This window comes from Toxorhynchites rutilus, chromosome 2, assembly GCF_029784135.1.
Source record: "Toxorhynchites rutilus septentrionalis strain SRP chromosome 2, ASM2978413v1, whole genome shotgun sequence".
Classification (NCBI taxonomy): Eukaryota; Metazoa; Arthropoda; class Insecta; order Diptera; family Culicidae; genus Toxorhynchites; species Toxorhynchites rutilus.
Genome location: NC_073745.1, coordinates 222,320,600 through 222,335,157, shown reverse-complemented (window position 1 = coordinate 222,335,157; position 14,558 = coordinate 222,320,600). Strand labels below are relative to the sequence as shown.

General features: G+C 37.3%; 1 protein-coding gene across 1 annotated transcript; it reads left to right on the top strand.

The window, feature by feature from the left end:
• The first annotated feature begins 203 nt into the window (after nucleotides 1–203).
• LOC129764449 (uncharacterized) lies at nucleotides 204–14,093 on the top strand. Its single transcript, XM_055763529.1, has 3 exons — nucleotides 204–545; nucleotides 13,376–13,465; nucleotides 13,535–14,093. Exons 1-3 carry the CDS (start codon nucleotides 352–354, stop codon nucleotides 13,917–13,919), a joined length of 669 nt encoding a protein of 222 aa, XP_055619504.1. The 5' UTR covers nucleotides 204–351; the 3' UTR covers nucleotides 13,920–14,093.
• The last annotated feature ends 465 nt before the right edge of the window (nucleotides 14,094–14,558 follow it).

The window sequence follows — 14,558 nt, the reverse complement described above, 5'->3', positions numbered from 1 at the left end:
ATGCCAGCGATACTTCTTCATTCATCCCCGATGAATGAACGTTCGGATGTTGTGTGTCATTGGGCATCCTGTGACTTGTTTGCATATCGTCGTGAGATGCCCGATTACCAATAGTGATCGAATATCGCGCGTCGCAACAGATGACGATGCTGATTTAAGTCTACCCGCTAAACATATCACCAAATATATAAAAAGCACCATGGTGTCGCACATCGTGGGCCATTCGAAACGGGAAGCTGCTGGTGTCTAGTAGTTCGCCGAACAACATAAGAAACACTAGATTTTTTAAAAATTAATTTCTATTGAACACATGTAACTAGTGATTTGAGCCTCAGTGACACAATCGCAAAGATGACTGCAATTTTTACTAGCGTTTTGGTTACTGGTGCACTCTTTGTGTTCGTTCTGCAGTTACATGGAGTTCCGTTGCCTGCAGCAGAAGAAGACGGTATTCATCCGTTGAATACCTTGTTCCAGGCGATCGCCAATAACAGTATAGAGGAGAGTGAAACGAACAACAGCACAAATGGAACCGCCCAGGACTTGTGAGTATGATATTTTGGAATGGAGGACATTATTAAGTAGTTGATTAATTAGTGTTAAATGCAGTGTACTTTTGAGCAGACGAAAGCAGTGATTAACGTGATCATGACTTTGTAAGAGCTGTTTTGACGTAGAACTACTACGTCTTTCATTAAGGGTGCCAAATCAGAAAACAGGTCACGTTTTTATGAAATAAAGTTAACGTTAATAACTATTTTTGCCGCGAACGGATTTTGACGATTTACATACCGGAATCGGAATCGGAAATTCCCTAAGATTTGTTTGATATTGCTATACATTACAATCCCATTGTGTGTAAATGGTTACAATTCATAAAAAATTGTGTGCTTTTCCGAACATAGCTGTCAATAAAGGGCAATTTATGGACGAGCAACGAAGGTGAAATCGTTAGAGTTAAAGTCTCCGTGAAAAAAGAAAAAGGAGAAGAACGAAGGGGAATATTTGGCTATAGTATAAACAGTTAATCTCGCTGAGGCAAACTTTCACTCTTCGTGAGGGCACCGACTGAACAACATCGTTGCTGGGCGAGCTGGACGGTGAGGAGTGGTGGAGTAATACGAGGAAAAAGTAAATTTGGTTTCACTTGCCAGTAGCAAAACTTTCTCCACTAAGGATGATAACTGCGCTTATCTTGAGCATGTATTGTTCTGCGAGGACAAAAATGAATTATTAAAGAATAATCGCCAAATGATTCTACAAGAAAAAAAAAATTCAGGGCGACCAAACGGGGTAGAATGGTTATTTCTAAAATTTAGCAGCATTTTAATATAATATTCGCAGTTATAAACAAGTGACTCGAATTAAACTACAGCGTAGTTCTACATCAACAATACGGTCGTGTTTTGGACACAACCTCCTATAATTTTTGTTTCTTGAAAATACTCAAATGTTGTTTAATTCAGAGCCATGGGCACAATTGTTATACTTCCGATTTGAGCACGTATACGCACCATTTTTTTAACAATTATTACAATAACAACTAGTTATTTGCTATTCTACGCTGGAAATCAGAGTTTGAGTTTGAGCTAAATTGTCCAACTTAACTTTGTTCATTCCATGTGGAGTCAAATTTAAATAATTGGTTTTCCCTCCTCCTCGAACTCTACACCTTTTTTTTATTAATTTACAATGATGCTATATCCTATGAAGAGATTGGATCTTATCCACATCATTGTTCCGCCTATGAACCCCGTCCATAGTTGCAGATCTCCAGATCTCCTACGGGTTCGCCGTAGAGTTGCGCAAGCCGTGGTTCATTCTCCTTCGCCATACTGCGTTTTCCTGTACACCACCGTATATTGTTCTGATCATTCGACGTTCCAAAACACCAAGTGCTTGTGAGTCCTCTTCGGGCATTTTCCATGCTTCGTGTCCATAGAGAACAACCGGTCAACATGGTACACTTCGTACGGGGTCGGAGTTTGTTAGGTCCACTTATAGAGGATCCGCTGCAGTGTAGAAAACTGGTCCGAAGTCGAGCAACCGGGCATGAATCCGGTCTGATAACTAACCACAAATTTGTTTACTATTGGCGATAGACGGCGGAAAAGAATCTGAGACAGAATTTTGTAGGTTCCATTCAGGATCGTGATTGCACGGTAGTTCCCACAACCCAACTGTTTCACTTTTTTATAAAGATTACCCCTTCCTTCCAGTCCTCCGGTAGCCGTTCTCCGTCTCAGAACCCTACACCAGTTCTCTGTATTTTGTGATCGTTGTATTGAAAATTTACGATTATAGCTCGAGAAATGGTCTTTCATTTGGGCTATCATATTCTTGAAATGGTCGCTGTTAAGTTAGACCGGACCATGTGACATTTTTATGATATCGAGAAAAACGAGCTTGAAGTTTTGTGCAATAGAGGGTTTTTATTGGGCGTTCAAAACAATTTCGATAAGTTATTCCTGCTGTACGCGTGATTTTCAAAATCTGAAAAATGTGGAATGTTGCTCACAAAATGTTTAACCTAATGCAATCAATAACTCGATTTTTTTTTTAATTTTACCAACACAAAATAATTTTCTGAAAATATGCAACAAGCAAACCAAACAACTCGAAAAGTTATGGCACTTGCATCGATAGCTTTCACTCAGTCGATGCTATCGACTAGCTCCGTATCTATAAAAGTAAAATAGAGCTAATGAGCGAAATTCTTATCGACTCCTTTTTCTATAATAGGGCCCATAGTTCGTAAGTATAGGGCCCTATTATGTAAATCGAATAGAAAAGTCGATACAATCACTATTACTATCACACCGAGCTAAATTTCGTATCTTGTAAATCGAGATAATCTCTTACCGAGCTCGAATTTCATGTGTTGCAATTGCATATATTTGGGCGTTTTTGAAATGTTTCTCAAAGCAAAATATCAAGAACGCAAACCATTTTGAGATATAAAAGTTTTTATTATTAAATTAAAGATTATTGAACAGTACATTCAAAATGTTATTTTTCCTAAATGTTTCATTTATTTACTAACAACTTTGTCATACATCATATTTTAATCAGACTTTTGGTTTTTGAGTTACGATTTTGTTAAAAAAAAGGTAAATTTTTCTGCATATGGCCTTATAAAAAATTAGTTCTAATTTAAATTGGTCATATGATGTAAAAATTGTCAAGTTTCAATAAAATCGGTGAGGATCGTGTCAAAATTTGCTGTTTTTCGGCTGATTTGGGGTGGAATTGCTCCATATATAAAACAAAATGTACAAATATGGAACCGAATAGAAGAAAACCCACATTTAGCGCACCGAAATTAAAAATTTTACCGTGGTTAAAGTATTTTCCATTTTTCACAGCTCATGTGGAACTCTTTGTCCGATCTTCTGGTTCTTTCACATGGCCTTCAAAACGTATGGAGATGGTTTCTTGATCTTCAATTGATCTGCGGATTATTGTTGCGTTTAAGTGTCATCTCCGTCTGAAAGTACTTGTGACTCCCTGTTACTTCTCAACGACAGGAAAAATTATCAAAGTTGATGGGTATTATTCCCGAATACACTACACGTGAAAACAATGTGGAGTGAGTACAGACTTATTCCGGATATCACGCAACTGTAAATTTTTTATAGAATTCATTATCAATACACCGAGTTCATCCATCGATGTTATTCTGATTTACACTTCACGCTCTCATTTTTGTAAACAGAGCGATTTCTCGTGCTCATCGTAATCGCCGATCATATTCCCTTTTCGAAACAACTTATCTACTACTCGAGGATGAACAAAACAAAATACAACTGACGTTTCTCCTAGAAACGACATTGGAAATGCACACAGGGTAATTCTGGTTTCCACTGCACTTTCTACACGGAGTTCATTTTTACACTTCACGAGCAGTGAAAACAGGAATAGGAGCAAACAACTGAAGTGAGATGTGAGCGTGGTGGGAACGTAGGGGAATCGCGGGTAATACGGACTGTTAATGAGAACACCTTCTACATATTATTCTATAATATTTAAGCCACCCTATGGCAATGAATGCTGAGCAAAAGTGTTAACATTTTTGAGTGGAAAGTTTAAATTATTGAAATCAATATGGGGGGTGGGGTAAAACGGGCAGTTGCCAGTGGGAGTGAGATGGACCGTGAAAAGTCTGTTTAATCTATTTCTAAGAAATGCCCTTCGTCTATAAATGGAAATCAAATCGCCAGATGTGGACTGTTTAGAAGCAGACTGAAACCAAAAGCAAAATAGTTGAGGGTCTGTCTGTTCAGACTACTGAAAAGCACGATATCACTTCTAGGTGGATTATTTCGATTTTTTCATCATTTATCGGACATTCGTGATGAGTTCAGACCTTGGTCGAATAAAATTATTCCTCTCGCGATCAATAAACCTTCATATATTACAAACCTGTCCATATTCCCCTTACTATATGTCCATATTACCCGCATCGAAAAAAATGTTGTACTTTTCGGTCTGTTTTAATATTGAAATAATATTGAAAAACACTTTTTTGTAAAATATTTGGCCAATTAGGTAGAAAAACAGTATATTGAATTGCAAGAAATTGCATCAAAGTTTTGGAAAACATGAGTTTCCAAAGATATATATATATATATATATATATATATATATATATATATATATATATATATATATATATATATATATATATATATATATATTTTTATCCCATTTATTTATTTATTAGGCTCATTAGCATTTTAGCTGTAACAGAGCCGAGTTTTAATCGTGTACATGTACATATGTTTTTATGTTTCTATAAATTGTAAATTACACAGTAGGCATTTTTAGGCGTTAGGTTTTTCTGTTCCATTACATTATGGTAAATTAAACAGTAGTAGCCATTTAGGCGTAAGGGTATTCTTTCTGTTCTTCCATTGTTCAACAGACCGGACAGCGGAGACAGTTGATATTGATCATTGTTGGGTTATTTATAGAACAGCAGCCCGATGTTTCTTGCAGAGCAGAGCAGTTGTATGGATGAATCGATCTTATTTCGACCGTGGATCCGTCCATCGCTGATGATGGTTGCTTGGACGTAGTTATTCTATAACAACACAAAGATTGTCAATTGAGGTTCCTGAGTTTGAACTCACGATCGATCGCTTAGTAAGCGAACGCGTAACCAAGTGGCTACGAAGACCCCCTAACGATATAATTGAAGTTCTTCTTAACATATCCGTTTTACCCCCACTTTCCCTAAGTGTAAGTGGATACGGGAATAAGGCCCGTTGTTATTTTTTTGAAACAGCCAATGAGTTGAGGCCATCTGCATCTTACTCGACATTACATAGTCGAACTTCCCTCTAAGCTTCTCAGAAGGTAGAGCCCCTCCATGTGGGCAACCTTATGTTGCAATCACAGAAATCGTAACCCTCCCAGAAACGATTGCACGCACGTGAAAAAAAACGGTGTTTGGCGTATTTTGACATATGTTCATGGGAAAACCATCATACCCCTGACGATGAAACGATTTGACATCGCTTGCTAAGCAACTTTCGAGATTTCAGCGAGCTCTTCTTGAGTTTGGCATTGATGATTCAATCACAATGATTCTACATCCTATCAAGAGATTAGATCTTCTTCGAAATGTATCGCCAATGCACCCGGGTCATGGCAGCAATTATCAAACCTTGAGCTATACCCATTCTTACCAAATACTGCTCCACATGGTTCAGTCTCAACGACTTTCTGGAAGCTGGATTCGCAGTGAAGTTGCGCCAGTTCGTGGCTCGTTCTCCTTCCCCACATTCCGTTTTTCTGTACACCACAGTAGATAATTCTGAACTCTGAACAATCGAAAACACAAAGTACTTGCGAATTCACTTCGAGGATAGTCCATGGTGTGTGCCCCTAGAAGATTAACGGCAATATTAGAGATTTGTAAATGGTACTTTTCGTATGGGGTTTAAGTTTTTTTGGACGTTAGGAATTTGTGGAGCCCATAATGGGCACGACTACCGTTGATTTGTCTTCGAATTTTACAGCTGTTCTTGTTGCTACCGACGGCACACTGTGGTCCCTGAGAAAATTTAGGTGGCCAAAACTCAAAAAAAATGAAGTTGCATAAAAACACAAAAATCCTACAGTCCCTTATTCTAGGATGTTCAAGGCATCTAGGATCACGTGTTTCATCCCATTCCGCGCGCGCATCATTGCTCTGGCAACGCGATAAGATACCAGTTTCGCATATGCTCGTCGGTGCTACTATTTAGCGTGTGTTTTTCTAACATGTGCTTTGGTGAAGTTTTTAAACGAATTTTTTTTGGCTCATTTTTTTTCTTGAAGCATTTTTAACGGAGAATTTATATTTGTTGTCAGTTCCAAAATTCGGTTGGTTGTAGTATGTGTTAACTCCACACAAAGTATGTACTATTTTGGAAGTTTAATTTTGCTTCGGATGGACTTATAAAACTTGCTCCGCATTTCCCCGCAAAACTTTTTTAATGAAAGTGTTCCTCAAAGTGTCTTTTATCACTCAGCACTTGAGTTTTTCACTTGAATTTCCCCCTTTTGGTTTTTTTTCAATATTAACCCGAAATCAGCCAATCCATGCCAAACCGATATAGTGATTCTCAGATTTTCGTGAAAAGTGGTAGTTTTGTTCTTTATCGCAGAACATTAGACCCGTATTTTTTATTTTTTCAGTAGGGTGTCCGGGATGTCCGAATAATCAACTTTTTCCTCTTTTTTTTTTTTTTTTTTTTCCAAAAATGACTTTTCTCAATTTTTCAATTCATAACTTTTGAACTACTAAACCGATTCAGAACTTTCAGGTCTCATAATGAGATAGAATAAGAAATTAATTTATAAATTAATATAATGCAGATAAACATCAATAGTATATGAAGTATGAAGGAAACAGAGTAAAATTGAGTAAATTGCGCTGTAAAAATTGGTACTTATACCCCGATGAACAAAATTGTGTTGAGTATTGATGTACAAACGTGCACATTTTTGAAAAACTTAATGAAAAAAGGTGACATATTTTTGCTTTGCTGCACATCGCAATGGTGTCATTTAATACTAATAGTATGTTCAGCAAAGTTAAGTATTTTCATGTTATCTAAAACTTTGTGGAACATGTTGAGTTGATATAATGTGATTTAGGCATAACTTAAGTTAAAAAACTAGTTTGGAGATAGTCTCCCCAGATGAACAGTTATATCTCTGAAGGACTGATAGATAGATATTATGTATGTTCAGTAAAGTTTCATGAAATTTATAGTTCTACAATGTTGCTGAAGACATAACTCAACTATTTTGTAAGCATAAAAAGTTAGTTTTTTTTATTTTTACTGTAACTTAGTAACAGTTTAAATAAAACCGACAAATTATCCGAATCAACATTTTGAACAACTTTTCTGAAGCCACCCAAGCTCTAAAATATAAGGTAAGACGAGAAAAGATTTTTGACCGTCTTTTTTCAGAACTGTGCACTATGCGACGGGTCGGCGGTGGACTTTGATCGCGTCATCTTGGAGGCTTGGACCGCCTCGATTCCTTATCCTCGTTCAATGGGGACTTAATTCCCATTACATTGACCTCAGAATAAATTTCGAAATACGAAAACGAAACATTAATTTATAATAGAAATTACGCTGTGAGGCATTCATGTTCTTCCCGCGCCACAAAATTTCTAGCCTACTACATTTTTTTTAATGATTCGTATATTTTTACAGGCTCAGTTACTTAAGTTTAAAAGAGCCGAATTTTTAAATTATATATATATATATATATATATATATATATATATATATATATATATATATATATATATATATAATTTTCTTACATCTATGGTTAATAAGGCTATAAGGAAATCGTAACAATGTTGATGAACACTCAATTCTTCAATCTAATCGTATATCTATAGTGTATTTACGTTTCAAGATATTCTACTGTTTATAGCATGGGGACGAAATAAAAAAAAACATGCTTATGTTTATGTAAAGTATTTTGGGATAATGTTAGAATCAGTAACAGTGTTTTGGGATCGATATTAGGTGTCTCGGCCAGATTCCAGACCAGAAAAAATGGATTGACACCATAATTCCAGATGAATCCTTTCACTGTTGTTCATTTTCAAACACTTTCGTTGTTGGTCAAAGAAAATCCGTTCTTGATGGCCTGAGTTGCTCTTTCAAGCTCCTCCTTTTTCCAACGTTACCCATTCTCTTTTTGTAATTCCGTGACATCTGGAATCAGTTAGATCAAAGAAAAGCCTCAAACCTGTAGGATCAATTCACCCCACAGAAACGTGTCCATGTCACCCCACACAACATGCAAAAATTAAAATGCAATTAATTTCATTTATTGTTATCAAAGTTACAGTTTCGCTGCATCAAATTGTTCTTCTTCTGTAGGCGAACAGAACTTTACTGCACAATACACGAAAAGTTTGTTTAATCAGCGGGAAAAACCTGTGGGATGGGTGGTGGTCCAAATCACCCCGTATGTCCAACTCACCCAGTGTTATCCTATATGCAATTCAGCATGGTGCCAGATACTCAGGAAGCGAATTGTCTTTGAGGGTAAGAACTTTTGAACAACCTGATGTTTGTTTCACGAGACACATTAAAGTTGAAAACGTGGTAACACCTATTAAAAAGACAAGATATATTCCGCATTGGTTCATGTGAACCATAATTAGTTCTAGCAGTAGAGGTACTGAGGAACGAATGCGTACGAAGACTGTGGCTTAGACATCAATATGCGACTTACGACGCATATTGATGTCTTAGGTGGTGACCAGAGTGGGACAATCAGTATTGGCTTGCAGAAGGTCTCAAATGATGCATGCTTTTGCCACGTTGCATCTTTTTTCACGTAACTTCAAGTTCATGAGCATGCAACGGCTCTTATAAATAGGCAGATTAAATGGATCCGTCCACCTAGAATCTACATTGTGGCTGACAAATTTACGCTGTACCGCCCTAATGCGTTCAATTCCGTTTTGCAAGTGAGGAGATCAAATGACCGACGAATATTCCAGGATAGTGCGGGCAATTGAGCAGCACTGAGCTTTTAGGCAATGTTGCTTCTCGATTATACTCAGACCAAGTATCTTCTTGATACAGATGTACCTGCCTCATCGTGCTCTCGTGCCCGAGTGGTTAGCGTCACACATTATAATGGCGGGAGTTCGGGTTCGATTCCGTTCTGGTTGAAATATTTTTCGTCAAAGAAATTTCTTCCGACTTGCTTTGTGGACACACGTATTCCACGCTTGCCACTCTGAATATATTCAAGGCGTAAACATCTCTACTGAGTACTAATAAAAATTATGCAAGTAATACAACGTTGAGACGGCGAAGTTCCCCTTGGAACGCTAGTGCCATTGAAGAAGAAGAAGAAGTAGCAAACCAGCAAACATTAAATCGTATAATTTTTGCTCATGCTAGGAAATCCGTATCAAATTGTATAAAATGCAGAAACTATCAGAGACTATCATCAGACTATCATATCGATGTGCGGTATTATATACGTACATTATAACTTTGTTAGGTCAAATCGCATATCAGTGTAACAAGTATCGTATATCGGTATGCACGGCTTTATATACACATATAATATGACAAATTCGTATATCGCCTCCACTTTTGCATGTATGTGCCAGTTATACGCATCATATATCACCTAAATGTGGCTTGGATGTATGTATATCGCCTCCAATTATGCTATTTCACATGATTTAATGTTTGCTGGGTACCTACCTTTTCCGCTACGTTACGTGTGTGATTCACATCATTTTACGCCATATGTGATTCAATGTTTCCTCGTGTTTCCTGTTTATTTTTGGGCATACTGGACTACGTTCCCAGTAGATCCTTTGTTTGTTTATTTATTATGAACAGGCCTGAACAAAATTGCCCTAATGATATTCTCAAATCTAACATAGTTTTTACTTAATATCCAAGAGCTTAATATCCATGATGCGTTAAACAGAAACTTTTTCAATTGTAAACGGGTCAGGTGAAAATCGAATGAAGTAAAGAGCGGTTGGAAACACGGCACATACTCGATACGGGTTCATTATACCCGTAATTAGTGCGTGAAGAGGGAACACAAATGAAAGTATGAGAGCGTAAATTTCATGCCCTTATGTTGAAGTTAATTAATTGGAAAAGATCAGAACAATCGATTCGAAAGGATCAGGTCTGATAAGAATATCCTTATGTTGAAGTTAATTAATTGGAGAAGATAGGAACAATCGATTCGAAAGGGTCAGGTCCGATAAGTTTGTGACATCCCTACGTAGACTCAGTGAGTCTAAATAGTCCAATCGAATTGCAGCCGATCTTCGTAATTTGGAAGATTTGAAGGATTGTTTCAAGGCAAAAACTGGAATTTTAGTTTTTTTAATATTTCGCGCCTGGACACAATAATAAAATTCAAATGGCCCGTCTAATAAATGAAGATAGTTATTATATCCCACACTATATACTTCAATTCAACCGACCTCTTACTGAGTGGTTCTATAGTTGTGAAACGCAGTGTATAACTGTCATATACACTAGGATTGGACGATCTCGGATCGATTTTCAGAAGATCGATTTTTTCCATTCCGATTTCCGATTTTTTGGATCGATCTTTTTTACTCGAGAAAATCGATTTTTGTAGATTTGTTTTTCAGTATACATCGATTCTAATCTCACCAAAGATCACCTAACATTTTTTTCAAGCGCAATGTCAACATTTGAATCGCATCTTCCACGATTTACTTCCGCACAAATGTTGACAGAGACATACACCCCTATTCTGCATTTCGATCGAGTCGAAATATTTCGAACGACTTGATAAAATTCCAATCTGTATTTCGTTCGAGTTGTTTTTGCATTTCGTTCGATCTGTTTCTCTTCAAACATTGAATGGGCAAAACGTTCGAAATAGGGAATGCGAAATTAAAACTCGAACGAAATAACGGTTTCGAACGAAATGTAAATCCGTCGGAATACAGAATAGGGCTGATAACTAGCGGCAGTTACTGAGGGGATGTACTGTAACCAGTGGCTCATAGGATCACTCAACTAGATGTTGACATCAATTCTAGGCGAAATGTTGTTTTTCAGAACTGGAGCCAAAATCAACTTCGACTGAATACCCTGGATTTTTTTGACGTAGGACTACGTCTTACATTAAGGGTGCCAAATCAGAAAACAGGTCACGTTTTTATGAAATAAAGTTGACGCAGTATGCTAGTCTAGAAATTTGAAAAAAATCAATTTTTTTTTCTTCATATTTCTGTAGTTTGGGTATTCAAGAATATACCCTAGAAAGGATTTATCGAAAACCCTGTTATTTACAAAGTTAGAGTCATTTTAGTGATGCTGCATCTAACCTGGTACGGCCATAACAATGAACTTAAAACGCGTTCTTCTCTAAACTAGTTTTTTCAAACTGGCGTACACGATATCTTAAGTTCTACTGAACCGATTCATGTCGAATTTATATGGATACAATCTGCGGGCATCTTTCTTTCGCATAAACCTCTAAAAAATGATATTTTTTAAATTTTACTATTTTAAAATAATCGGTAAACGTAAGAAAAAACGTTTTAAACCGCATTTAGTTTTTAAACGGCCGCCATTTCGTTAAAAAACATGTTTTTGACTTGTCCGAGGTTCATGCGATAACGGCATCTTTACTGATTCAGAATCTGTTTAATTTTTTTTGTTTCAGATAACCAGAATGACTGGAATCGTGTACGCCATGACACAACTTTTTTTTAACCCACTTACTTCATCAACCTCTTAACTATTCTACTTATGAACATTTTTTCTCCGTTCAATTTTCGTTTTATTGTTAAAAAAATAGATGAACAAATAATGATATAATGGATAGTAAAAATAATCTTCGTTTTATTTTTGTAGAGCTCGAAAAAACGTCCGAAATTCGTGTCTCTACACTAGAATATCCCTTTAACGTTAATAACTATTTTTGCTGCGAACGGATTTTAACGATTTGCATGCCAATCGAATCGAAAATTTTCTAAGATTTGTTTTCTATGCTATACATTACAATCTCATATTCTGTATATAGTTTAAATTGATGAAAATTGAAAGCATTCCCATTTCACAATACACTTGTTCTGTCCATTTGTGTGCTTTCCCGAACAGAGCTGTCAATAACGGGCAACTTATGCTGCCGCTAGAATAGAAACAACGAGGGGGATAGCGAAAAGAGAATATTTGCGAAGTAAACTCCACGCTTGCGTAGTATGTAAGATGTCGCTAGCGTATAAGTATTGCATTTCCTCTGAGGAAAATTCTCAGAATCTTTCTGTGCCCGAAACAACAAAGGTCGCTTATTCTGCTCGTTTTGTGTTTTATGTTTCCCCTCGAGCTGTGAACGCTAGCGAATATTTCACTTGAAATGCATCACAAGAGTGCAAATGATTATAGATCGCTTCTAGCTATCAGAGTTTGGCTTTGTGTGTGTTGCGCGAAACTTAGAACTTGTTCATTTCCTGTACATGCGATGCACGGAAGATGCCTCTCGTTAAATACTCATTGCAATGCGTTCATTGATATAAAGAAACAAATTGCGACATATGACCAATTAATGTATTGTTCTCGCAAAGGCAAGAAAGAATCGTTGCTTCTCGAAATGATTCTGCAAAACCATGCAGGGTTCCGGCACTTTTTACTAAAGAGTTATTTATGAAATATCGACGTATTCGCAAATAATATCCGAAATGATAAACCAACAAATTTCAAAAAAAAAAAGATTCGTTCATTCATCATTCACTCATTTTGGTCGATACATACCCGGAAGACGCACTAACGATTTCAGTGATTATCACGATGACTACATTATGGGTATGCCACATACAGTGGAACCTCGATTATCCGCGAGCGGATTATCCGCGAAAGCGAGTTTCATAGTAATTCTTGTGATTTTCTCGAAATTCGTCAGTGAGTGGTAGGCTCTTGCTCTTTTGTTTTGATGCTGTTTTTCACATTTTTTGAACGCTGGTGCTCAAAAGCTTATAGATGGATACTTCGACGATTTCTGTATTGATAAAACACAGTTTCATACTGAATTATCTTTTTTTCGTGTTTGAACCTCATTTTTAGTACTTTATTGCGTTATCCGCGCTGACTTTGCCAGACTATTCCGCGGATAATCAGGGTTCTACTGTACCTCCTTCTTCATCCTTCGTTGAGAGCTCCATTTCCGTCCACTGCCTCCTTCCGTCAAGTACTATGAAGTGTAACGTTTTGCTTCACTGGTATTTTGCTTTTCTCTCCAGCTGTAAACAATTCCACATGGTCATAGGATAATGCAGTCGATTGATATAACTGATTTTGTTTCCCAAATTATTTCCTCCCAACAGATATGTTATCAAAGCTGTAGTCTACGAAATTGGTATCCTAGTTGATAGACCGGACAATGCAAGCGAAGAGATTGATGATGAACAAATCAGGTAAGCTCGATTTCATTTCTATTGACTTCTACACCATCACAATAATGATTTTTCATTCCCCTCATTCAGTGAACAGCAAGTGGACCTGACTTTCTTCAGCTCTGGATCGAACAAAACTCACATTAACCTGGGTGATATCCCGCTGCCGGTATCGACCAGCGTGAACGGTCAAGTGCTCACCGGAATCGCCCCAGTTCATATCGGGGCGATATCCAATCTGACAGACCTGCTAACGACACTTCCCATCACCGGAACAATTGTCAACATCACCCAAACTAACAGCTCGTTCATTGAGCTGACTCGGCAGAACATCAGCGACATCAGTGACCCGACCAGCAGTATTGTGAATGCAGCCGATCTGGCCAATCTTCCCATCGAAACGGTCAGCAACCCGTTGGTGCCGAGTTCCTTAGATCAAACAATTACCAAGTTAGCCACCGGTGGCACGTTCTGAGAAGACGATGAGAAACCGGATGTAATATGCATACATCCGACAGCGCGGTGACTTGAGTAGCACTTTGTGACATCTTTGTTTGTGCCTAATTAGGATGTTAATGTGATTTTGCTTTTTTGATGTTGTTTCATTTATTGTGAACGATAGAAGGGAATGAAGATGTGTGTTTTGATACACGATCGCGAAACGAGCTAATTTCTTGATGACGGCCAAGGTTTACCCAACATCGAAGTGTCGAGGCGCTAATCTTTTTACAAAGAAAATGACCCTGACGCAAATCGAGGAATTTTCCACTCATAAATACCGATGGTTTTCTCTACGGATTTCTCTCGAAACTTCTTCCAGTTTTGCTTATAATCAGCTGTTTATTTAGACTATAAAGTATTCATTTCTTTTTTTTTTTTTGCCTTTTTCCATAATCATTTTCAACTTACATAACCATTCTTCAGCTCGCCAACAGCTGGGTATTTCTATCGCTACATTTTTGTTATTTTACCTTCGCTCTCTCTCTTTCTCTCTGTCTGCCTTGGTGAGGTTAGTTTACTGTTCTAAATTCTGTGAATCCTAACGCATCTATAATTCCTATCGTTTTTTCTTCCATTTAATACAATAAGATGTACCATTATATCTCTATCAGAA